General features: G+C 32.5%; 1 protein-coding gene across 1 annotated transcript; it reads left to right on the top strand.

Annotated features, from left to right (window-relative positions):
- Positions 1 to 485: 485 nt before the first annotated feature.
- On the top strand, positions 486 to 21,372 carry LOC110996095 (chitin deacetylase 1). Its single transcript, XM_045629928.1, has 12 exons — positions 486 to 639; positions 3,543 to 3,646; positions 5,255 to 5,366; positions 6,664 to 6,791; positions 8,664 to 8,806; positions 10,972 to 11,014; positions 12,102 to 12,278; positions 13,828 to 13,966; positions 15,661 to 15,764; positions 16,160 to 16,302; positions 18,393 to 18,614; positions 20,776 to 21,372. Exons 1-12 carry the CDS (start codon positions 549 to 551, stop codon positions 20,849 to 20,851), a joined length of 1,482 nt encoding a protein of 493 aa, XP_045485884.1. The 5' UTR covers positions 486 to 548; the 3' UTR covers positions 20,852 to 21,372.
- Positions 21,373 to 26,530: the final 5,158 nt, after the last annotated feature.

Genomic DNA, 26,530 nt, shown 5'->3' with positions numbered 1-26,530 from the left:
TTTAAAAAAATAATGTCGTACTATTTTTAATTTGTTACCATGTTGACGTAGTTTGAATTTCTATACATTATTTATATTTCGTCGATTTAACCTTAGGAATTCTTTATTATCACAAATAAAATTCCCCTCCTTTTTATTTAATTATCTTCAATTTTTATATCGTAATGAAGTGTTAATAATAAATAAATAATTAAAACAAGTTTACATAATATAGCTAAGTTATAAATAAAATAAAGATTCTATAAAATAGTCTAATATCAAGAACTTAACGTAGGTAGGTAGTTTAAATTATAAAACGTCACAAATAATTTAATAAACACTACAAAGTCGCAATTAAGCCATAAACTCAAAGCTGCAAAGTTATTTCATCGCCTTCTCACAATTATCGTTTCACGTCGATAAGATTTGCATACGACGCATTAGAATCACGATTATGTCAATTTTACACGTTGGATGCGTATAGACCAGAGTTTAGGTGAAAGCAAACGACAGACGGTTGGAGGTGGTAGGTACCCAATGATCACTTCAAACTTGTCAGTGTCCACACGATGGTGAAAGGTGCTATGTCGCGACACACGAACCTTGATCGGACGATGATCATGCGATCATTTATTTTGTGTGCCATATTATTTGTGAACGGTTAGTTGTGTTTAGTTATTTACGTAGCGGTAGGTACAGCTTTTCAACTTGTTATACAAGTGCTTCAATGAAGTCGTAATGGGGAAGGTGAAAGCTATATATATATAGTTACATAGGTTTTGGCGAATTTGGTGCGAAAGGCGCGTTATTCAATCTATTTAGCAATGGGTCGCTAATTACGCTACTTCGTATAATTGCTTTAGAAAGTGCCAGTTACACGAACATCCCTTTGAGGATGTGGACCTCTGTGCACGTTCTTTCACTTGACATTGGAACGTGACCAGTTATATTAACGATATTTGACATTAACCAATGGAACTCAAAATGTGATTCACTATTTCCTTGAAATGTATTGACGATTTACGAACAATAGAAATAAATCCTACGCGAAATGAACCTTTATAAGCTTATTTTCTTGACCCTATGCCTGCCAAAAGATAATCTGATATCAAAATATTTTCGTTGTATCGTGTATTAAAAGTACCAACGTATCAAAGTTTTTGTAAGTATTTGTATGGCAAAATGTACAAGTGTAGGTAGTTACTGACAGGTTTATTGAACAAGTTCGTGTGCAACACATTTCAATCATTACTCGACACTCGTGGCACCTGCTAAAAACACATCGTCCTTGCAAATCATCCTACCTTCAAACGAAATGGTAATTAATACATCATGCGTGATTAATTGTTGATAGTTGTTAAGATAAATCTAATATATTTGGGCATAATTAATATGTATAAAACGTTGCTCCTGTGTTGTCTGGAATAAATTACAATAACATCGGTATTTCAATGTCTGGGCCATTATATGTATGGCAGAACTCGACTCTGGCTCGACCAATATTTATTCATAAAGTGCAATGTTAAAAATGAAAGAATTTTAATATTATTTCAGACTAGTTGGAAGATTTTATTTTATGCATATGCAAGAATATTTAAATATCCTTTTTACCTTTTTAAACCGTTAACAAGCGCGCACAGTCCACACATTGCTTTTCAGTTAACTGAGTTATGGTATAAGTAATTCTTTCATTTGTTGATTATCAATTACAACAAATTACAAGTATTTCTGCTGCCAAGACCTTGATTCTTCTCTGATCTGTTGAACTATCTATCTAAGCTAAGCCTCTGTGACAGATAAATGAAATAATTATTTTTTAACACATATCATAACTAGATTCGAGAGATATCGAAACTAAAACTCTGTCTATTAAGTGCGAAGTCTTAGTCAAGCATTTGCAATAGACAATTTCATGTATTTTTTACTAGTTAGTAAACTATTTTGTTCTAAGGTCTTGTAAATATTTTTGACATTATCTCTGCCTTTCATTTGATTTAAAACTCTGTGATCAACCCAGCTATGAATTCGGTACTATAAGTGCCTGTACATATTTATTTAGCGGCATAATTTCCAGTTATGCGGAATGGATTTTATTGCGTTTAAGTAAATAGTACTAATACGCGCGTTAAAATTATAAATTCTACGAATTGTATCACGCGGTATTTTTTAGTTTTAAATTTTGATATTTTAATATCACCGAAAAGGATAAGCTTTTAACCATTTTTTTTGTTAGATCCGTTGAAATTTTGATAAGTTATTATGCGTTTCCAGTAGGGACTTTTAAAAAAAAAGGCCCATCCAAATTGCTCAATTTTTTGGCTGGAATTGGTAACAAAGGATTCCAATAACCATGTCGTCAACTAAAGACGATCTGCCATCATAAAGAACATAGCTTATTTGATATGGCAGATTCAATACTGAAATCCGAAAGACTTAATAATTCCGATCTACTTCGTTTTTATAGTCAGTTAAAAACAGTTTATATTTGTAACATTTTATTTTGAAGTTATAATTTAACGTGTTGCATGAACCACCTTTTATAATATCGAATACGTTTTAGTTCCGTGAAATCGCTTCAGTGGTCATACGTAATGTAAATAAGTAGAAAAAATGTTGAAATTTTTTTACTGTAGTCATAGATAAATCATTTATCTATAGGTAATAGGTATCAACATAGTTACAACACAAATATTAGCTATAACATAATAAAAGTGTTGATCTGGCCAAAGAGTGCTCCCCATATGTTGTCCAAATTGATAAGAAAAGCGTCCGTCGCGTGAACCCTCTACCATTGAGAGTGTCCATGGGCGGGGCGGTATCATCGGGTGAGCCTTCTGCTCGTTTGCGCTTGTTCTATACAAAAATAATAATAATTTGTTATGTGTGTTTTTGTATAAGGCGATAAACGATAAATAAATATATAAATAATAAAAAATATGTATATCACTATTGGAAATAGTAAACATAAGTTTTCATTACTGGTAGAAAATAAAACACAATATTATTTTAATTAGATTACACTTCCGTATTTACTTTTCCTCTTGTATCATTCTTGTTCTTGAGAAGTAAACTTACATTATTAATAGTGTTTTTTATTGTAGAATCATATCATAATATAAATTTACGATATATATAATAAACGGTTATAATAATATAATAGTCTTTCCTCAAATTTTGTTCCCATTAAAATATAAAATCTTGGGTTGTATCTTAACACTGCACAGGCCCTAATTACAGATTTAAGTTGGCGCCAGGTAGTTAGTACCAGCGATCCTAGAACTGGTGCTATCCTCACTCGAATAAGTATCGCAATATAGCTAGTAATGGTACCAGCAGTAAAGTACACTGCCGCTGGACACAAGCTTTTAAATTTTTATTTTCTATAAATCCATTATTAATTATTATTCTTATGTAGGTGAGGAATATTATAAATGTTCTATATTTGTGTGTTAGAAATAATATAAATAACTCAAACTTTTAATCTTTTATGTATGATATTATAATATAAAGCTTGGTCCCTAAGTGTGTATTATTTTTATTGTATTGTGTTAAAACATTTACAGTTCAATGTCAAAAAGACAAGGAAGGCGCGGAGTACGTGTGCCCGGAAGGCACGCAAGGCAATGGAAATTTCGCAGACCCTGCGACGTGTAGAAGGTTTTATCAGGTAAGAAGCTTAATAATAAATTGACAATTGCACTTTAATTGCATTCATTAGTCATCTGTCAGCATGGTGAAAAAATGGTGCACAGCTAGGTTCAAATACATAACCCTAGGTTTGATTACTCCGCCGTAGATAATATATTCTATAATTAACATATATAATAATAACAATTACAATTACTCCAAAGAAGAATGACAATTATTTAGATACTTTACTGTAACATATCATGTTATGAAGTTTTGTAAGTTTTTGTGAGAAATAAATAAATATTATAAGTAGTATATATTAATGCAGAAAAAGACAAAAGATGATTTATTTAAAATCGCGGCCACAACGTTTATCATACTGAATATATAAAACATATATGTATAATAATAAATGAATATTATAATATTTATGGAGGGTTAGGGGAGGTTAATTAGACCGAAACCCTCCAAAATATTAAACCCAAATAAAAAACCAAATAAAAAACAAAATTATAAAGAAAACAGTAAACAAACTCTACCCAGGTTAGAGAACAACATGGGGTAGAGTGGCCTTAGAAAGGCCAGAATGGAGTAGATTGGAGGAGGCCTTTGCCACCTGGCAAGCGGACAAGCAGAAATGGAAGAAAGAATCAATCTACGAAAAATAAAAATAAAGAATACGCCGAAATGTCCGATAAAAAAAGGCTATTATTATAATATTTATGTTATATATAAATGAATTTGTAAGTTTTTTAATCTACGACTATTAAAAATAATTCGAAAAATTATAAAGTTTTGTCATTTTATAATTTAAATTTTTGTATAATTGGAATAAAATACTGTTGATTAACAGATGCGGAAATAATATTCTTCCAATATTATGTAAAATTGACATTTTATAACAAAACTGGTTTCAGACAGGTTTATTAGTTCCAGTTTATAAGGAAATATAAATTATGGACACCTTCTGAAGGCCATACGTCCTAGTTTATTTTGTTTTTTAGTTTTCTAAATTAAAAGAATATCAATAGTTTATTATTTATTTACGTATAAAGGGATTAATATTACATAATTTTACCGTGTCCCTGAACAGTTTTAGCTTAGTGAATTAAGAAATGTAAAAAAATTTGGTAATTCAGAAATGAATTCCGCGAAAAAATGGTGGTAGGTTCGTAAATATACGCGTTTAAAACCTTTTTATTTTTATCAGATCATAAAAGTCAATTACATACTTTTATGATACATGTGGTACATGTAAAAACATAATATATTTGTTCTCAGATTAATTCATACTAATTTCGTTGTATGATTCAAATATCATTATTTAAAAATAGCTTACAAAAGGTCTATTGTATGCCTTTGATCCTTTTCAAAACCTATAAATATAAGGGCTCACTGAAAATCAAGTTTTGCTAAGTTAAGCCCATTTTTGGGTATGATAATTTAGTGCCCTTTTTCTGTATTGCTATACATAAATATTCCACAGGAATATTTAAGCTTAAAATTCTGGTTTTACATAACATTTGCTCGAACGATGAAAACATATATTGTTAATAAGGTCGCAAAAATCTTACCAAAATACCACGATATGCACCCAAAAAAGGTTCTATAAATAATAATAAACTTATTTTAATTGTTATTTCAGTGCGTCGACGGTTATCCATACTTAAACAGATGCCCGTCGGGGCTGTATTTTGATGACATCAGCAAATATTGTACTTTTAAAGTTGAAGCAAGATGTGGTCCAATTGCGACAAGTAAGTAACTAATCATTACTAATTATATATATAGAGAGAAGAGAGTATTAAATTATTTATAAAAATCATAGTTTTTATATGAAAAACAAAACACGTACGACTAACTATACATTGTAAAAAAAATCTACTTTAATCATCTCAAATTCAATGTTCAAAAATCACATTTAAATATCACAAAGAATAAACCAGATAGTTCTAGTATGTATACGATGATATACCTCAGCTCAGCAGATGCCTTCTATAATATGGAATAGGGAATGAATCAAATGCATGATGCTTGTTCCGGTGTAAGCAAGGAACTGCCGAGATGGCACGAATACCAAACACATTGCGCCTCGCTTTGTTTAACTATTCGTACCTACAACATCAAACATTCGTATACCGTACGTTCTTGAATTAAATATGTGTACATTCCGAGTCATTCGTCGGTATTTACAAATGGTGCCTATTAAAGTGTCAATATTGGAGGCGATTGAGCAAGTAAATTTTTAATGTAATTTCAAAAAGTACACGTATGAGTTGATGGCAATTTTACGTGAACAAAACGTTATGATATTTATATAGATTTAGTAGCAGTTTGACAAGTACATTTTTTATTTTGTTTACGTATCAATATAAGATTACATTTTATAACTGCATAAATGTTTAAAATATATCGCGATTGATCTCCAGCTGAGCGTTTTTGAAGTATTTTCCTGTGCACCACCGCATGTGGAACTTGCCCGTTGAGGGTTTCCTGGCCGGATATGACGTCACAAACCTTATGGCATTGTGAATGTCGATATCATTAAAGATCAGATGAGCATTTTGACGTTTGCTCTATACTATAAAAAATATGTTTATTATGGAATATAAGATACAGGTATCACTTATTCCACGTCATGAAATTTGTATCGCAGACATCCCAAGTCATAGGCAAAGAAGACAGAAGGTGTAAGACAAAAGTAAAAACCGGCATCGGTGCTCTTTTTAAATAGCAAATCATCATACAAAATGACTATCTCAAAGAAAGAAAGAATCGTTAACTTTATAGTAAGCATTTGTACACAGCTTTTCTTTAATACTTTTCTTAAATTTATTACAAAGCTATCAGCTAAAAGAGCCTCAGGGATTATATTAAAGAAAAGTATCTCTATTCCAAAAAAGAAAATTACTAACTTTAGATTGTGACGGGGAAATTTCAGACTGCGTTTGTTCCGAGTGCACATCGTGCGTTTAAAATCTGTAAATCTTACAGAGATTTCCTTATTTTCCTGAATAGGTGATCATTCAGACTATATATATGTGATATTTCTAGCCCCAGCACCCATAACAGAAGCTCCAACCGATCTAGCCACGCGCTGCGAGCCGGCTGATTGTCAGCTGCCTTATTGTTTCTGCTCAAAAGACGGTACACTCATTCCAGGTGGACTGGAGCCAGAAGATGTAAGTTTAAATAAAATAACTCTTTTGACTTCTTTAGGCGCCTGATGGTAAATTTTTTACGGATCTTCACGAAGATGTGCAGCGTTTTTGTCAAAGAAAAGGGAGAGATTGATTGTGACTGATTGAGAGAGAGAGAGAGAGAGAGTGATCTAAAAAAAATACATTCCTCGTATAATCTAATCAAAATTAATAATTTACGTAAATTTTAAAAATACTGATTCTTAAACATAGTACGACCGTAAGAATGATCCCGTATAAGATATATATTAAATGGAGAATTTTAATTAAATTTCTCTTAAATCGTGAAAGGTTTGTGATAAAATGTGACTACCCTCTCTGCTTAATTAATCTTGTCAGTGCTGGCACTGCAGTGAAATACCCGTGCACTCCATTCAATAATTACATAGACTCTTTGACATTCTCGTTGCCTCTGTAAACATAGATAACTAATAAAAATTTCGTTTGGGGCATAAGCAAAACACTCCGTATGATTATTTTGTACTTTTTGATTTTATTTTGTACCGTAAATTTTATTTAAGGTTCTGATTTCAAAGTATGACTAAATAATAAGTTTCATAATAACATGTCACTATTGAATGCTGTATACGAATCGTACTAATTACGACTCGTTTGTATATTGTATAATCGACCTGCTAGAGAAAAAGAAAAGGATATTTAGGTCAAAAGAAAGTGCACTAGCCCCCACACTAGACACCCCTTTTGACATGTTAACTGTACTTGATAATAATTTCTACTGTTGCACAATAAGAATATAAAAACTATGAAACCCAAGAAAATATATTATCATCAAAGTAATCTTTACATGCAGAATTTCAAACACATTATAAATCTACACAAAGTAAAAGTCTTGTAAAAATGCAGTGAGTTATACAATTATACACATTTGCGATTATGAAACAACAGCGTTACATAATAAAACATTCCTTCACTTTCTATTTTTACTGAGTTATCGTTTTCAATGGCAAATATCGCTTGGTTGATAAGGAATAGTGACTTTTCATAGAAGGATCGTTAACATGTAAGCAGTGCATGGAAAGCTTTCATGCGTTAAAAAGGCCGGCAACACACTCGTAAGCCTTCACGTCGTTTCCCAACTGAACGTAGCATTTTTTGCGACGCCATGTGCAACGAGAAACGATTATACTAATTCTCAAAAAGTCGGCAACGCATTCGCGAGCCCTCTGGCATTGAGTGTCCGTGGGTAGCGGTGTAAATTACATTACATGTGCCCTCTCCTCACCTGTTCTATAGAAAAACGAATCTGTAAGCATGTTAGAATGCAATAATTAAATTATTGCATTCTCTTAAAGATATTTATTTTGTGACATTTTGTTTGATTCTATTCTCTGTTTTTGTGTTATTTTTTAATTTTTATGTTACATATTGTTACCATGGAGAATGCTGATGGGACTTTATACTGTAACAAAATCTCTTAACAATGCTTTTAGTATATTCTTTATAGATCTAGGCCTCAGATTTCTGTATATATTTCATGATGATTTGTCAATCCAATAGGCAAGTGGTTAGCCTTCTGTGCCTGACATACGCCGACTTTCCTATCTTAGGCAATCCAGTTCCCTCGCGACGTTTTCCTTTACCGTGCGAGAGAATGTATGCGCACATAGAAAGAAAGTCCATTGGTGCACAGCTGTGTATTGAACCTACGACCATGTTGAGAGTCGTACGCTAAAACCATTGGTTTGTTACCATCATAACTTTTTTTTTATTAGGAAATAACATCGTTACCATAGCAACAAGCACAGTCTGGTAGAGTCAAGATTATAGGCACATAAACCCTATTTGAAAACCGTATTAAAGAACAATTATGAATATTAACATTTTTAATTGCAGACACCACAGATGATTATGCTGACATTTGACGGTGCGGTCAATTTGAATAATTTCGACCTATACAAGAAAGTTTTCAACGGAAAGTTGCGCAATCCCAACGGTTGCCCTATTCGGGGCACTTTCTTCTTATCTCACGAATACAGGTTAGTTACTGAATAGTTATTTGGTTTGTATATACTTATTAAGGAAATTATTCTTTACTAGCTAACGATTTTTACTCATGACGGTTCTGTTGATGTTTTCAATCGGGAATCGAACGGACTCGAGAATTGAGTTTTGATATAGATGTATTCTGTTTCTAATAAATTAGCTTTTTAGTTTTAGTTAGATATTTATATTTGTTTGTATTACTTTAGATTAAGGTTCTATACATTTTTTGAATAAAACATTTGGTTCTGCACTTCTTGCAGTCATCATGTTTCTTTTATTAGTTTTTTTCTCTAAGGTTGCCTGGAAGATATCGCTTATAAGCGTTAAAGCCGCCCGCATCCCTTGTAATTTTTATGCATTGCGTAATTCGTGTTTCTTTTATGTGCTCAACGATGTTTGAATAACAATAAATATAAAAATTTAAAAGGTAAATAAAAACTAATCGATGCCAAAATTTATATAGGAACTTCACAAAAATATTTTTTCTTCAACCCCAAAAATATGTCCGCCTAACCACAAAGGAACTTTACTATTATATTGATGTCGTAAATAATATAATAATATAAACATATTTCAAAAGATCCATTATTTCGTCTCCCACTCCAAAAATAGCTTTTAACATATTCTCTAAAAGTAAGATCCTTTGTGAATGTAATCGAATAAGACGTAAGAGATGTTAAATTGGTTTATATAAAGCCGATTAGGCCTTCTTGACACCATTTGCGTCGCGATCTTAAGAGCTCCTGTTTTATGTACATACACTTTGTATCAATGTATGTAATAAAATGGTTGGGTTACTTAAACAATAGGAATAGGTATTATCATTTGTACATATAAGTATTACTACCTTTTTATTATTCGAAAGCAGTGTTGGTCTAGTGATTCTCATCCCAAAGATCGAAGGTTTGATGTCTGTGCATCAAAACTTTCAGACCGTTGTTTCAAGGAAAACATCGTACGGAAATACGTCTCAAATCCTGTTCTCTATTGTTAGACAGAAGGCCGATAAACTATTTGTCTATGAAATGATAAAAAAAAACTGATGCCATCTGAGGGCAAGACCCATAGGGTTAGTAGTACGCTACTGTATTATTATTATTACCTTATACTTTTTCCTTGAGGTTCTCTATCTATTTTGAGGTTCTACGTTCAACGTATTATTTATAACATAGAAATTATCTTTCAAGGAAAACATCGGGAGATATAGAATAAACTAAGTGTCGTAACCGTCGACTTATAAATTTAAGAGTATTCAGAGTTAGATATCACATAGTAATCGACATTTATCATACTGATATTCTTGCTTAATTTCCCTTTCTTTGTTATCCTAGAGTTACTAGAACTAAATGTGTTCTATAGGTACCTACGGCTCGTTTATTTGCTACTATGAATGAAAATATTGATATATTTTGCAACAATCTTCCTACTTACCGTAATTTTGTGTATCTATTTAGTTTTTTTTAAATTTTGTCCTTCCTAGTTTCATTTGTTTGCTGTTCTAACTGCCCCTGCGTCCCCAGGGACTGTTCGGTTTTCCGGAATTAAATCTTTTTAGGTTGTTCTGTGAATTTTTCTCTATATAATCCTCAAAGTTTAAGTCATAAGTTTTTAATTTACAAATAAAAAATAGGGGCTGATTATAGAAGGGTGAAAATTAAGAGTTTTATGTATTTTTGTATGCTGTAACATAAAAAAATTGTTTTAAAAAATTGTTTTGGCGTGGACTGGACCAACCTTAGGATAGTAGATGAGATGAAAGATATATGTTGTCCGATTCGCAGACCTAACCGATATGCACACAAAATTTGTGAAATCATATTTTCTTGTATATTTGAGCATACATATCTGAGACTTTAAATAAATTTGACTTTTATCAAGTTCGTTGTCGTACAAAATAATTCCTAATTTCTTGCTAAAGTTCGAAATGTCATTGTATCACATTCACGATATAAATCAGGCAATTTTAGTAAATCAGCCGTACTTACATTGTAGGATAAACGACTCGAACTAAATTGGGATTTATTGCGTCTGCAGAGTGAAAATATACTGTTTACGATACAATTCACATTCAAAGTTGTACAATGTTAAAGCCCTATATTTTACCACAGATCTCTTACAAGTCTGATTAGTCTTTTGTCTATGTTTTCATTTGTTTCAGTAACTACGCTATGGTACAGAAACTCGCCCACGATGGACACGAAGTAAGTTTTTTCTGTTTTAGTTCTCTTGTGTTTTATATTTGTAATTATGGTGATTGAACGTGAAAAGAATTATATCATTTACATGATTTTAATTGTGTCGCTTGACTAAGCGATATTCTGTATTATTAGTGTTTGCATTAAGAGTAATAAATTGCAGACGAGAGATGTTCCATTATTAAATAACTAGCAGACTCGGCCAAGCGTTGCTGTGGCTAAGGTTTTTGTTATATTACATAGTAGTAAATTAATCAAGGGAAACCGTAGGAGAACTTATGTGAAACGTTGGTACCACGACACGGACCTAAACTAAACTACCTTTAACTCAGCGCCATCTGTTAGAATTGTATCAAATAATAAACAAATGTTAATGTTATCGTAATTTTAGTAAGGATGCCTATTTTTTTTGAAAATGAAATATAGCCTATGTCGCTCAGGAATGATGTAGCTTTCCAACAGTGAAAGAATTTTTCAAATCTCCCAAGTAGTTTCGGAGCCTATTCAATTCATACAAACAAACAAACAAACAAACAAAAAATCAAACCTTTCCTCTTTATAATATTATAGTATAGATAATAAATCGCTTTTTTGCAAAGAAAGTGGTACATTTAGATTGATTAATTATAATAAATACACCGCACATGTACAATTTACTAAGCCTTTTCTAGAATTCTTCTCACTAAGCCCGTGGTATTGGTTGAACAGCCAGTTAAAATTATATATTACAAAAAATTAATCTATCTCAGAGTCATACCAAGAAATATGTTTCGATTTTACAATCTTTTTATGTTAAATAAGCTCAAATAACATTTAAAATCATAACTTATATTTTATTTAAAATAAGCCATTTATCCATAGGTTCTTCATCTACATAGATGTTCCTACATCTTAAATAGGTTTTAAAAACAGCGTATTTATAGCGAAAAGGGAAATACAAAATCAAGATATTTACGTACCTACCAACGCCCTTGTATATAACGGAGAATATAACTTGTGTAGCAATAAAGGCTTTCATATCATCCCTACAACTCCCTCATTCTTCAAAGTTATGGTAATGGAAATAAAATATACCAACCGATTTTTTTTTTAGATGGCTACAGGCACGATATCACAGCAGCAGGGCTTACAAGACAAAGGCTACGAAGAATGGGCGGGTGAAATGATCGGTATGCGGGAAATACTGCGCAAGTTTTCAAATGTATCAAGGTCAGAGGTGGTTGGTGCGAGGGCACCGTTTCTCAAGCCAGGAAGGAATACGCAGTTCAAGGTATTTGTTATTAGTCGAGTTTTGATTGTTCAGATTTTTTATATCATATAGTGCTGGCCTAGTTTCCTCGGGCTCTCATACCTGGGTTCGTATGTTCCATCTGGACTGTGTATCGATGGACTATGTGCGCTTTTAAGACTCGGTTGGACGGTGAAGAAAAATACCGTGAGGAAACCGTCCTTAGAACCAAAATAGTTGACGTTGTTTGTCAGGTACAGAAGGTGGATAGATAAATTTGGAGCAAAGATCTAGAAGGTTGTAGCGTAGTATATATAAAGGAATCTACGGAGCCCTAAAGAATAGCTACTGCAGCCCTAATCTAAGAGAATTCACCCACCCTTACATGAAAAGAAAAAGTATTTTTATTTTGAATAGTGAAGGTATGGTTTCTACTGTGAGCCAGCCAATTTTTAAGTTTTATTAGGGTTCATCCACATCTGGCGAATGTGCCGCGAATTTGAAGCTCGCGAGCTGTTTACGAGCTGCGTGCATTTGTGTAAAAGAACTGAGCCAGTAAATGGCACTGTAAGCGCGAGAATTGAGTGCGGGCAAGTCGCGCGCCGCGCGAGCCTTGTATGAGTTGCGCTAAAGAGGTACACCAAACCATAGCCGTGACTGGTTGTAAACGGTAATTAAACGTTCTGCAAATTCGCGGCACATTTGCCAGATGTGGACACACCCTTAGAAACACTGGTTACAGTAAGCACTAGGGCACTTTTCATGTTATTATAAAATAAAAACAGTCCATTTAAACATTTCTATAAAATTATTTACGATTCCAAAAGTACACCAATTGGAAACAAACAAAATATTACAATTCGTACCTGAGATAACTACGTGCAAAACAAATAAAAAAGCCTTATAATAATAGTATTATCGGTACGAAACGATATAAATATTTCATAGGATCAGCGGTCGTAAATACAAATTTTGTAATTTTCACATTATTTATCGTTCGAGGAGCTCGATCTCGTTTATTCTTCGGATTTATTTAAAAATTTACTGCTGCAATTATTTGTGTTAACTGAAGTTGAAATTAAATACTGATTTTCACAATAAATTGTGTTAATTTTTAGAGTTGTTGAGTATAATATCAAAATGGGTAGTTAATAAATAATTGTATCGAAAAAGAATACTAATAATTCAAGCATTCCAGATTTCTATATCTGATTCGGGATCAATAATTTTTATTAATAAACGAGATAATGTATTTACGGATAATTCGCTATATTTTTTTAAATATTGTAGTATTGTTTGATGATTTGGTTTTTTAAAAGAGTACCGAGAGTTTTTTACGCCGGCTTTTTCTCTCGGCCTACACCCTCTGTCTTCTTTGCCGATGAGTAGGGATGCCTACAAGTTCGAAATTAATAACGTGGAATAAGTGATACCTTGATGATCTTATGTTACTAAATAAACGTATTTTATTTTATTTTTGTAATGGGCCTTCTGTGCCTGACACACGCCGTACATTTTTGAGTCTCAGGCATGCTGATTTTGTTTGATCCTGCCTAGTTTCTAAATTCAGTTAGATTTTTTATATTTATAGGTCTTGGAAGATTTCGGCTACATATATGACAGTTCAGTAGGCGTTCCACCACTGCCGATACCAGTATGGCCGTACACGCTCGACTATAAAATCGCTCATGAATGCAAGGCTGGTACCTGTCCCACTAAGTCCTTCCCTGGTAAGTAATTTAATAAACTATCTGCGAAACGTAAAATGCTCTTTAGCATCCGACATTCCAGGTTAGAAGTCCCCTAGACATATTTTGTTTTATAAGTTTTTAACTTAACTCAAACTTTGGACCATAAGTATGTTATCTCTATGTAATATAGGTTTCAATAAAATCAATAATTTCAATTAGACCACGTAAAATGGCAAAAAAATACAAAAATTCTAATATAATTAATTAGATAATTCATTGTAGTTGCCCTTTCCAAAAGGTAGTTTCGTGTGGAGAGGAGTGGGCAAGAAACTCCACACAAGTCTGAAATATCCAGCTAAATGCTATACATATACACTATATAGGATACTAAAAATGTTTTTTTTAATAAATATGTAATTTTCTTAACAATACTGGTATATATTACACGAAGAAGCTTTTTTTTAACAGTTTTATCTCTAAAATAAAATAACTATAAGCTAAGCATCATTTATATATTGCATAGTTAAATATTCTAATTTTGTTTATGAGTTACTTTATCATGAGCTTATTTTTGAAAATTCCCTTTTTAAACTATTTATTCACTATTAACGAGCCATGTTCTATAAACGATCCAAACATTCTGCTTCAAATGAAGGCATGCTATACGCGGTAATTTAGAAAGTGCGACAGAGATCTTGATGCAAAATTGTATGCAAAAAATCGAGGTCACGCCATTCAATATTAAGGCAATTTCATATGAATAAGTTCATACTTGCATTTCTTAGATGCCTTATTTTAAATGTTCATTTACTAAGCCTTTTTAGCGTAAAGTTTTGCAATTAAGCGACGAAATCCGAATTATCTGGGTCATGGATAAAATAAGTATTAAGTATTTCGCTTTCTGCATAAAGTGAAATATACATAGATAGATATATAAGTAAAACCTTTTACGAATTAAAAGTGTATTTTTCCACAGGTTTACGATCAAACTCAGAATAACTTTAGTCATATAGTTATTATATATCACTTTGAACATCAACAGAAAATTTGTTAAATTGATTCCAAATTACATTTACTACCAGTTTGCAAGTTAAGGGCGGCATGAAGAACTGGCAAGAAAGTTTACCGCCACTCTTTTAAATCGCCAAGTTTTGAGTCATACAAATTGTTTGAATTGGAGCAAATCAATCCCAAGGATTAGGATCATTTTAATAACCGTTAAAGCTCTATTGATTAATTTACGTTTAACAAGAGTTTGAGGAATTTATTTTGTAATAATTCTCTAATTTTACTTGAGAGTTTACTCTGCCTTATATACTCGAAGTAAAGTAGTCATTCTGCCTATACCTATCTAGTTATAGGCAGGAACCTGTCCTCTTATGTAAGTGTACAATAATGTAGCGTCCAAATTTGCTTTGTAATAGAATAGATTGGTACTTTGCTGATATGTTTAAATATTCAAGTAACTTTTACTCCTGTATTCTAAATTATGCACAATTACATTCGTATCGAGATTTTAGCATTAATATTAAGACGTATATTAGGACTAAGTTCCTTTGTCTATATAAGGGATCGGTAACAGAGTCAAGACTTGAAGACTCCCGTATGTCAAAAACATACTGGCGTACTTAAGGCTGTCTTCGTTGTTATTAGCCAAGATGTTACGTGATTAGGACTATGGTGGTGAAGTATAAAGTAATCGGAGTTGTCTAATTAATAATGCACAATCCTAGGTCTATGGGAGGTGCCGTTTAATGCTCACTACGTGGCGACATACGAAGGAGGTCATTGCCCTTACTTGGATCAATGTGTCCTGCACAATCACGACTCTGATGATGTAAGTCAATTGTCATTATGTCAACTTTTGAATTTGCATGTAGAATACATTAACAGATCCTTTCGAAAGTTACGATGTATGTGTTTATTTATGCATTTTCTTATTTGTTGTAAAATGCACACATAAAAGTGTTTGTTTCTGTATTACTTTGTAAGGCAAAGGTACATAATCAGATTCGATGCCTTTACAAAATAATTTGAACACATTTGGAAAAATCACGATATATTAAGCCTGTTAACATTAAGTTTTTAAATTTACAACGTTGAAATACATATAATATGTATAACAAAATTATCTACACCAGTATCAAACTATCTAGTTTCACGAACATAACATTTTTTCCATCTACAAGGCGAGATCGACTTGAGATACGAACTAAATATTTCCTAATACAGGTATTGGACTGGCTTCAAGAGGACTTCAGACGATACTACGAACAAAATCGTGCGCCTTATATGATGCCATTCCATACAAATTGGTTCCAAATTAAAGAACTTGAACGCGGTCTTCACAAATTCCTTCAATGGGCGAGCAATCAGTAAGTTAATTTTGATATACAGAAAATTTTTTATAGGATCAATTACTTCATAAGTATATAGAATGAATTGGTCAATTTCGTATATAAATATGGAAATTAACCTGAAAATATGTAGGTCACATTGATTTCATATTATAAAAATACAACATATTTTTTTCTTATATTTCATTAGATTTTCGCTAATAAATAAAATCAATATAATGATTTCATTATAATAATAGTTATGATAAACTCAAAAGATATTTGCTTGATTTGGCCATTGACGCACGACTTGGTTGAAGAATCTTAGACAATGGTTTGGTCTAATTAGCCATGGTGATAGCCAACCTTCAAAACAAGTTGGTATACCATCCATTACATTTTTTTTATTACATACCATTAGAAGAAGTTAAATTAGTTAATTAATGAACATTTGAGACCACTTCTATGTTGTGTTAAAGAATTCATCAAACATTAGTGTTAAAAATGACAGATATTATAAATACATTTTTGATGTATTAATGTTAAAATTTCGTTTCATTATTCGAAATTAGAAATTATATTTACTTAGGTGCCCGATTTATTGCAAACGAGTTTGTTATTTTAAATAATACATTTTTATTAACCAAAAAGTCTATAAAACGTTATACTATATCACAATATATATACATATAAATCTTTCCCGATTATTAAGAATAAAATCATCCCATCTATTACGTAATAGGCTTACTGTATCAAATACTCTGCAAATTTCGATAAAGAAAAAAATATTGCCAATGATTACTCAGTACAAAAATAATCCTCTCAACAATTCAATGGAATAAGGGATAACTCTACTAATAAATAGAACGTAGCAAATTGGAGGCTTCCGAAATTTTATTGAAATATCGATATTTAAGACCGGCTTTTACTTCATGTAATTTTCGGATAGATCAGTGTTGGCCTAGTATAGTTCGTTTCATCCCTGAGATCGTAGGTTTGATCCCCGGCTGTGCACAAATGGCCTTTCTTCCTATGTGTGCATTTAAAATTCGCTCAAACAGTGAAGGAAAACATCCTAAGGAAGCTTACAGATTGACAAATGATCATGAAACAGATACAGAAATCTGAGGCCGAGACCTAAAAACCTTTTACTTATGTACCTATAATTAATATCTCAAACGGAGAAGACTATCCATGACAAAGGAAATCCTAGTTACTAATTCTAGATACACTTAAGTGCACTTTCTCTTTTAACTATACATCCGTTTTTATAGTTAATATATTTTTTCTTTCTTATTTATGGAGTCCATGCATCATCATCAGCCATTATTTTCTGTCCATCTTTGGACTATGTTAATTTTGTTTTAACCGGCATTGTTTCTTTTGCATCTATTTGAATGCCTGCCTGTGATGTCATCTAAAGGTCTCATTTCAAGGTGCCTTCGGGTCTATCTGGTCTTGTCCATGCGCACTATATGGCCCGCCCATCAGGTGGGTCACGATCAAAGTGACATCTAGAGAGTCAATATGTCCAAGAATAAACCTGTTTTTAAATGTAGCATAAATCACTTAATGAAAACTAAATTTGTTTAGAATTTTTGTAATAAGTCTATAATTTTTCTATCAGCGTCTTAAGCATATCTAATTTTTTTTATATAAGCTATTATTTACATTTATTTCGAAAAGAAACGACCAAATTTCTTCACTTTATTTAATTTGAAGCGACTTTCATAATTGATTTTCCGTAATTACATGCCGTAATTTCAAGTAATTAATCCGTAGGAGCGTTGACATCTGAATATTCCCTCTTTCATTTTAAATTACAAAAGAGGTTATGTTTCGAATTTCAGTTGAGATACAGAGCATGTATTACTAATATACTAATTATATTATTGAGTAAAATAATATTACTATTAACCTTTCCAATAACCTTTAAAACAAAATTATATCAATAATGTAACGATGATGATGTTATATATATATAATATGTATTTATGTGTTTTTTTTATGAATTAAATTTTATATAAAAAAAATCGTTTCGTTTATCGTTTCAAAGGCTTCCGGCACTTGGTTAAAAGAAACAACCATCAAAAGACCGACAACTTTCATATGTAAACGTAAAATTTCAGAGAAGACGTATGGTTCGTAACTGTAACGCAAGCCTTAACATGGATAACGGAGCCTCGTCCGGCGTCAACCCTGAACAATTACGAGGCGTGGAAGTGTGATAAAAAGGATTTTCCACCAGCAGCCTGCAACATCTCCAATAAGTGCGCGTTGCCTTTCAAGCACCCAGACACAAATTTCACAGACACGAGATATATGGAGACCTGTACTGAATGCCCGAATCAGTAAGTTTATATAATTATTAGTAACATCTGCGGGTGCCTGCATGTTGCACCGCGCTATATTTCAAAAATTGTTACGCCATGGCTATAAGAATATTTAATGACCTTCCTAGAAGGTATAGATCTAGAGAATGTTTTCAAGGGGAAGGTGATTAGGTTTATAAGTCAAGGTGCTTTTAAATGCAGAATAAAGGCTTTTATGCAATTTATGTATTTGTAACGCGACATATATATTCACGGAAAAAACTTTTAAGTAAGATGATTGATTAGTATCGCACTATAATGACGAAACAATAATTATATTAGCATATGTTAAAGTGCAAGTAAGCATACACATACGTTCAATTATTATTTCCGCGCTCAATAAGAGCACAACGAACTATTCGCGGAACAAACATCGAACCGAATTACGTAACGTACTGAATGTTTTTTGTACTGGTTTACATTGGCCTGCGGGCATGGATAATTCTGCTGTAAAAGAACCGAGGAACTGAATTTTTGCGATTTTAAACCGGTTAAAAATTCCTTTGTCTCTGACATGCGAGATCAAACAATCCAATTTTAATTTTGCTCTTTGGATTTTCAATTGTTTAATGGTTAACCTGGTATAAAAAGGAATGTTAGACTGTTTTGTATTTATGTATGGGTTCGTAATTGTTCTTTATACAGTTGTAAGAAATCTTTTGTTAAACTCGAAAATAATTATACCTGTTGTTGTCTCGTCCTCGATGATGAACTGTTTACTAATGTAGTATATTTCTCAGTTACCTGAGGGCGTCACATAAGTTTAAATCTTAATCTAAAATTCTTTTTTTTTAAATACGAACGCTCCCAATCATAGCTTAGTGATCTGTGGTCTATGATCTTCATTCGTTTTTTATGTCACTTGAGGCGTCAGTATCGCTCCTGAAAAATTAACGAATTTAGTGATTTTTACTTACAGTTTAGTGTTTTAATCATGGGAAAACGTAAAAGAAAAGATGATTTGGAAAGACAGTTACGAAAGCTAAGAAGGAAAATTGATAAATTAGAATTAATTTTTCTCGCTTGACAATGTTGTCAAAGTAATTATAATAATAATTGTAAGGAGCAGTGTTGGCCTAGTGGCTTCAGCGTTTGACTCTTATACCTGAGGTCGTAGGTTCGATCCCTGGCTGTGCACCAATGGAAGACTCCATTTTTCTATGTGCGCATTTTAACATTTTCTCGAACGGTGAAGGGAAACATCGTGAGGAAACCATCATGTCTTAGACCCAAATAGTCGACGGCGTGTGTCAGGTACTGGAGGCTGATCACCTACTTGCCTATTAGATTAAAAAAAAATGATCATGAAACAGATTCAGAAATCTGAGGCCAAGACCTAAGGAGGTTGTAGCGCCATTGATTTTTTATGTATAAAGTAAATCTTAATGTTTTACCTAAACTTTTCAATGTAACGATCAAATGCTAAGACATAACTGGACAGACGCAACCCATTAACGCCAAACGAATCTGCATGGGAATGGTCACGTGACACGCGTGAATCTTTGCCATGAAAGTATCCTATCAATATCTATATGGTAGAACTTACCTACCTATATCAATGGTAGAACTATCTACCATGACATAATGCAAAGCATTTTACATTTTTTTAGCTTTGTCGTGGATCTATTTAACATGTTATTCTATGTATTATTTCGACTACTGCTAAAGCTTTGGTTACTTAGTGCATAGAAATCTTCAAACATATAATTTTAGAATAATTCTTTAATGAAACAGTACTTACGTATTAACGGCACCAGGACAAAAATGCTAGTAACGATTTAGAAATCCGACCCCCGGATTTGATGATATTATTATTTATTGTTTGCTTTGGTTACGTTAGTATATTAATATTTTATTTAAATAACTGTTTCGGGCGCGTGAAAGAGTTAGGGGTAATTATTCTATAACTTGCTAACCATTAAATTTTAACGTTAGTCCAATGAAACTTCTAAAATATGATGAATATTTCGTTTACCACCAGGGAGTAGTGGTGTTTCTATATAATGTTTGTATTGTTTCAAATATATTGTACGCATCGTAGCAATCTCGTAGCAAATTTTGTGTAACCTTACTGAATCTCTTTTATTATTTTTACAAACCCGAACCCTTTCCAGCCCATTTATATTAAGAGTGCTTTCAGATACCCGTGGCTCGGCGACTCAGGTGGAACAGGCATACCCGGGAAGGACAATTACATACCCGATAATCTTAAGTGAAACTTTGTCGACAGTTTGTTTATGACCATTTTTTCTCTTCCAGTTTTTTAGGGTCACATCTCTGTTCTATATATTAAAAATATTTTATTTATATACACGACAATACTATAGAAAAATGCACATTTTATAACGGCGTGTACTTTACAGTTTAAAATGTAATATCACTTGCAATATATGTACTTTGACACTCTGTATATGAAAGTCTAGGCTTTCATGCCTTGGCAAACATAAAGGTACATATATAGTAACCTCTTTTAATAGACCTTACCTTCTCTATTGATTTTAAATATTATTAATGAAATGTGTATATAGCCTAGTTGTAGCAGTGACTAGTCATTGCATTATTTGACAAGCGTTTGTTGATGTTTTTTGATGGATATTGAATGCGTAAATTGAAGAGATTACCGTCTAGCCATATATGTAAGAAATTTAGACATAATTATCAATTTTTGGTGCTTTATTTGGTGCTATGTAAATTCGTTACGTGAACTGAAATCCAGTAATAAAATAATTTGAAACAGTGTTGTTTTTTTAATTAAATTATTTTATTTTTATTTATTTATTCACGCTTCGTTAAATTTATACAAAAACTAATAACAGAGTAAGTAACATAACAATTATAAGGGATGAAACAAATTATAATAAGGATTGAGTTGTGAGATGGAACTTCCAAGCAAGCAGGATAGCATGGATAATTTGAAATTATTAAGAAATTTAGACATATGGTCAACAAATTAATACATGTAATTTAAATATGTTTTTTAGTTATTTTGCTTGCTGAAGTCTAATTTATTTTGGGTTTTTTATTGATAAAAACTTGCCAACGCTCGGCACACTGATACGATGGTCAAAGAACCACAAAATACAATTATCAATGCGACTAGCACTTATAGACAAACGTGGCATACACGAAGATATCATACAAATATTTAACAAAACAAACATTAAACAAAACAAAAAAATAATTACAAAAAACTAACCCTGAACATTTAGGATATCTGTTTGATTTGGAATTGGATATTTTTTTTTTATAGAAGAGGGGGCAAACGGGCAGGAGGCTCACCTGATGTTAAGTGATACCGCCGCCCATGGACACTCAATGCCAGAGGGCTGGCGAGTGCGTTGCCGGCCTTTTAAGAATTGGTACGCTCTTTTCTTGAAGGACCCTAAGTCGAATTGAGCACGATGATCTATTAACACATGAACCCGAGACCCCTAGCTCATCTCCACCAAGCGGACACTGACTACAATATTAATTCCAACCATATACAAGAATCCTAATTAATTATGATCTGAGTTTCCGAGATACGGCTTATGCACTTAAGCACTAGAAGCCCACAGTATCTGTTCTGAGACGCTAAAAGCTTTCCAATAATGCTTGTAATACCCTCCATCGGAGCTGTGGTTCAATTGAAGACAGCTTAAACTATTATGGCTGAATATTCGATCCCAGTCGCGCGTTTTTTTATTTATTTTCAATAAATTGTCTCTGCACAAAGACATCGTATAACATTACGATCTAAACTAACTTAACATTCTACATTAGGGGTCTCTTCTATGGTATTTGCGTACGCTTTCACCGTAGCTTCAATAAATGAAAGTTGCAGGGCGCCAGGTTAGCACTGTATGGCGGATGACCCATTATATCTAGATGGGACTTTATTAAGAAATGCTAATCGTAGCCTATATAAATAATTGATCAAAAACGTTCTCACATTAGGTTTATTTTCACGTGTATTAGATTCATTTTCACGTGAGTTTAAGATTTCCCGCCAATTCATAAAAACAAATGACAAATGAATGGAATACACTTCATTATTTAGATTCAAGATTACCAAAGCGTTCTAAAATTGAAATTCAAAAAAGTTTTCATTAGCAATGTTTCTAACTGGCCAGTACTTAACAATTTCAATGTTATCCACGTATTTTTGATAAATGCGGTAAAGTCCTCAACATAATAAATAAGCGTGTGAATAAAAATTTATTTACTATCAAACTTTAAAATTTTAAGGAGGCATTACCTTGCCACTTGGCAAAACTACTAAATAAATAAATACTTATTATAGTTATATAAGTATATATATGTGCTACACTCGCAGAATGGTGAGGTATAACATCCTGATGAAATCGAAAACTACGCGTGGCTTAGAAAACTCATAAATTACTTATTTAAATAAAATCTTTTTGAATAATTTTAATATTTATCGTTAATTACTACAATGCATTTTAGTTATTTTTTTCCATACGCCAAAGAAGTATAACTTCTAACACGTGTACATAAGTACACACACTCTTTTTTATTTATTGCTCTTGGAAGTTACAGAGTACGGACGCTGATTACAGACTAAAGATCAACAAAAAGTCCTCCTACATACCTTTACATATTAAGTTAGTAAATTTTTGGGTACCTTCAAAGTTTGATTTAAATAACAGACAAATTTCAGTGTAGTGGTGACCGTTATAACAAAGGATTATTACATTTCTCAAGTAAACAGTCAAAAACGTCCCTAAATAAATATCAACCAGGTAGGTTGTGGTGTGTTCTAATAAGGTCCAGAGATATTTTCAGGATAACGGCGCCCTCGAGCTTCATAAAATATAATAAGACTATTACGACCGTGATGAAAGCGATGTAAACATACCTATGTTGTATGCTAATCTTATTAAAACCCTTATTACTTTTTGGTTGATGTGATTTTGTATATGCGCGTAATAAAAGGACCTTTTGTCCAAGCAAAGATAAAAAACTGACTTCATAATGCACTAAAAGTATTAAATAATAATATTTATTATTTGTTTTTACTGCATCAAGACCATTGGCATCTACTGATCTTCTCGCTAGAGCTACTGTCTGCCTTCTCGTTCTTGAATATAGCGACATTTTAGTTCTATGTTTGGGTGATAGATTAACAATTGCCAAATTAATTAAATTTACTGTAATTAAAGGAAGTACAAACGGGGTATGAAGAAGCTAGTAGGTTTTTGATGTGTTAGTATGATGGAGAACGCGAATACATAGAGGCGATTTCGTGCGTCAATCTTCTTTTTTTTTCGTTTAGAAGACAACTGTTGTAGTCATTACAATATGTAATTTTTTGAAAAATTAACCTAATGTGTACCTCCTATGTCTATAGGTACTCATCTTCAAGAGAGGAAAGATTTGTATGTAAGTATGTTTATAATGAAATGGCTCAAAATGTACTGGACCGATTTTAAAAATTATTTTACCATTTGAATGCTACATTATCACTGATTAACATATGTTTTAATTGTAAGAATAAAATAAGGATTCTTGCCAAAATTACAATAATATTACCCAAAATGTAAAGAAATGCTTATAAAATATCTTTATCGCTTATATGATGAAAAAAAATGTTCCACAATATTAAATAACATATCAATAGCTATAAATTCTTTTCACAGATAAATACTCGTGCGAAGTCGCGATGGGCCGCTAGTTAAAAAAACAAAATGGAAATGATTTATATATAATTGGAATAAATGTATCTATAGATTTGTTACGATTGTAACGAATCTTTATATAGCATATGAAAAATAATATTATTATAAAACTGCTGGGTTAAGTAGATCTACATAGAAGCAGACGTCTAACGAATTACATTGTCAAAGAGAGTTATTTAGTTTTAATTAATTCACGCTTCAGAGAAACGTAACTATATGCGAAGTTCAAAGATAAGTATAATTTGCGAGAGGGTTTGCAAACATTCGTGAATGTATTCAGTAAAGTTCCAAAGTTGGAACCTTAGATATAACTCTTTAGTTAGTTCCTTTGAAGCATATTTGACGATCAACTTAGAATTGCTCGGATTAATAATGTTCTATCAATGAACAAATTGGGATACAAGTCTTCAATATCACATAAACATTGAGTTAGTCAAGTATATTCAGTCATTTGTTTCTAGTAATTTCAAAATATAAAAATGGCCTGTTTACAAAATTAAAGCTACACACACTGAACTATTAAGTTAATTAGGGATCCAATTGATATCTATAGACGTACCGACATAGTATGCACATAGGGAGATAACAAACCTGACAACTTTATATATACATTGAAAAAATCTTTGCGAGTTTTTTGAAGAAAGCCAGTTGCTGGCACATATCCATATCTTCCAATAAGCTACCCACAGAACTATTTCGGCTTAGGGAAGACTCCTTCAAGAAAAGAACCTACGAATTTTTAAATGGGCCGGAAGCACACCCGCGAGCCCTCTTGGGTTGAGAATGTCCATGGGCGTCGGTATCACTTAACATCAGATGAGCCTCTACCCGTTTACCAACTGTTGTATAAAAATCCGCAAAATCACATTCATAGTTTTACCAATCAAAGTTTTCCAAACACACACATATATATTTGGTAATCATACATCCCGTACACAACCTCCTACAATAACAATTTAATTACAATGAGAATGAGTCCCCTCATTATTTTCCCTTATCAGAGCTGAGATAAAGGCTGGTTGTTCTGGACGATGTTTTTATGCTTTCAGAATAGGGAAATAACGAACTCATAAATGTGACGATAAACAAAGTGTAGCCGACGATAAGAGTCTGCGAAGTAATATCAGTGGCTCGAGTTTTGTCTATATTGTAATAACATGCATTTGCCAAACTTAAAGAGTATCGGCCCCAACTTTGTTTGCCTTATCAGTATATTATTGTGTTTGTTTTCAGACAATATTGAATAGATTGATCCTATGGGGCTTAGAATTGTTTATTAGTTTGTCTTCAATTGTTCAGCGTTTGATTCATCAATACCGAACGTTAACACTAAGTCGTACGTACGTCGTCGTTTAAGGCATGCGTTTTAAATCTGTAAAGTCGATTGTTTCAGGTACTGATACTTGCCTATTACAAAACACATATCACGAAACAAATACAGATAATAAAAAAGTAGTTTTTTTTGACTTTATAACTAGTGGCTAAGCAATGTTAGGTACACCTGGCGGTGAGAGCCGCTGAAGTCGTAGGTTCAATTCCCGGCGGTGTACTCATGGACTTTCTGGCATTATTTATATGTGTGCATTAAAGATTCGCTTGAAGGGTAAAAGAAAAGTTGTTAGAAATCTGACTTGAGTTAAAAAAAGTCGATGGCATGTGTCAGGCACAGGAGGCTGATCACTTACGCATTAGATTGACACATAATCATGAAACACAAACATAAAACTCGGGCCCAAACTACTAATAAGGTAGTAGCGCCATTGTTCCTTTTCCTTTTAACTTCGCTTCGTATAGTTTCAAGTGTGTGTATTTAACATTATATATTGTATTTTTGGAAACAAATAAAAATTTGAAACGATTCAGTTTTAAGGCTTTTCCTGTTCTTGTTTTGATTCTAGACAAAACAATAATTGGTTACAAATGGAACACGAGTCGAATTATATATCTAAAAGAACTGTCGAAACGAGAGTGGCTGATTAATAAATAGGACCACAAAATTGCGTCTATCTCATCCCAGTAATATCCAAGATTTAATGAAGATAAAATATTTGTGACATTCTTTAATAATTCTCTAGAAATTTAAATAGTTCGCTTAACTTTCTAGGCATTTCATGAAATATTCTCAACAAACTCCGGCTTGTTACCTTGCTATGTAATCACATAGTATGGAGGTTACATCTGGAATTTTAATGGACTTACGTGAGGTATTTCTAACAC

This window comes from Pieris rapae, chromosome 10 (assembly GCF_905147795.1).
Source record: "Pieris rapae chromosome 10, ilPieRapa1.1, whole genome shotgun sequence".
In the NCBI taxonomy this organism is placed as follows: Eukaryota; Metazoa; Arthropoda; class Insecta; order Lepidoptera; family Pieridae; genus Pieris; species Pieris rapae.
Note: the sequence above shows the minus strand (reverse complement) of the source record. Positions and strands in the feature narration are given on the sequence as shown.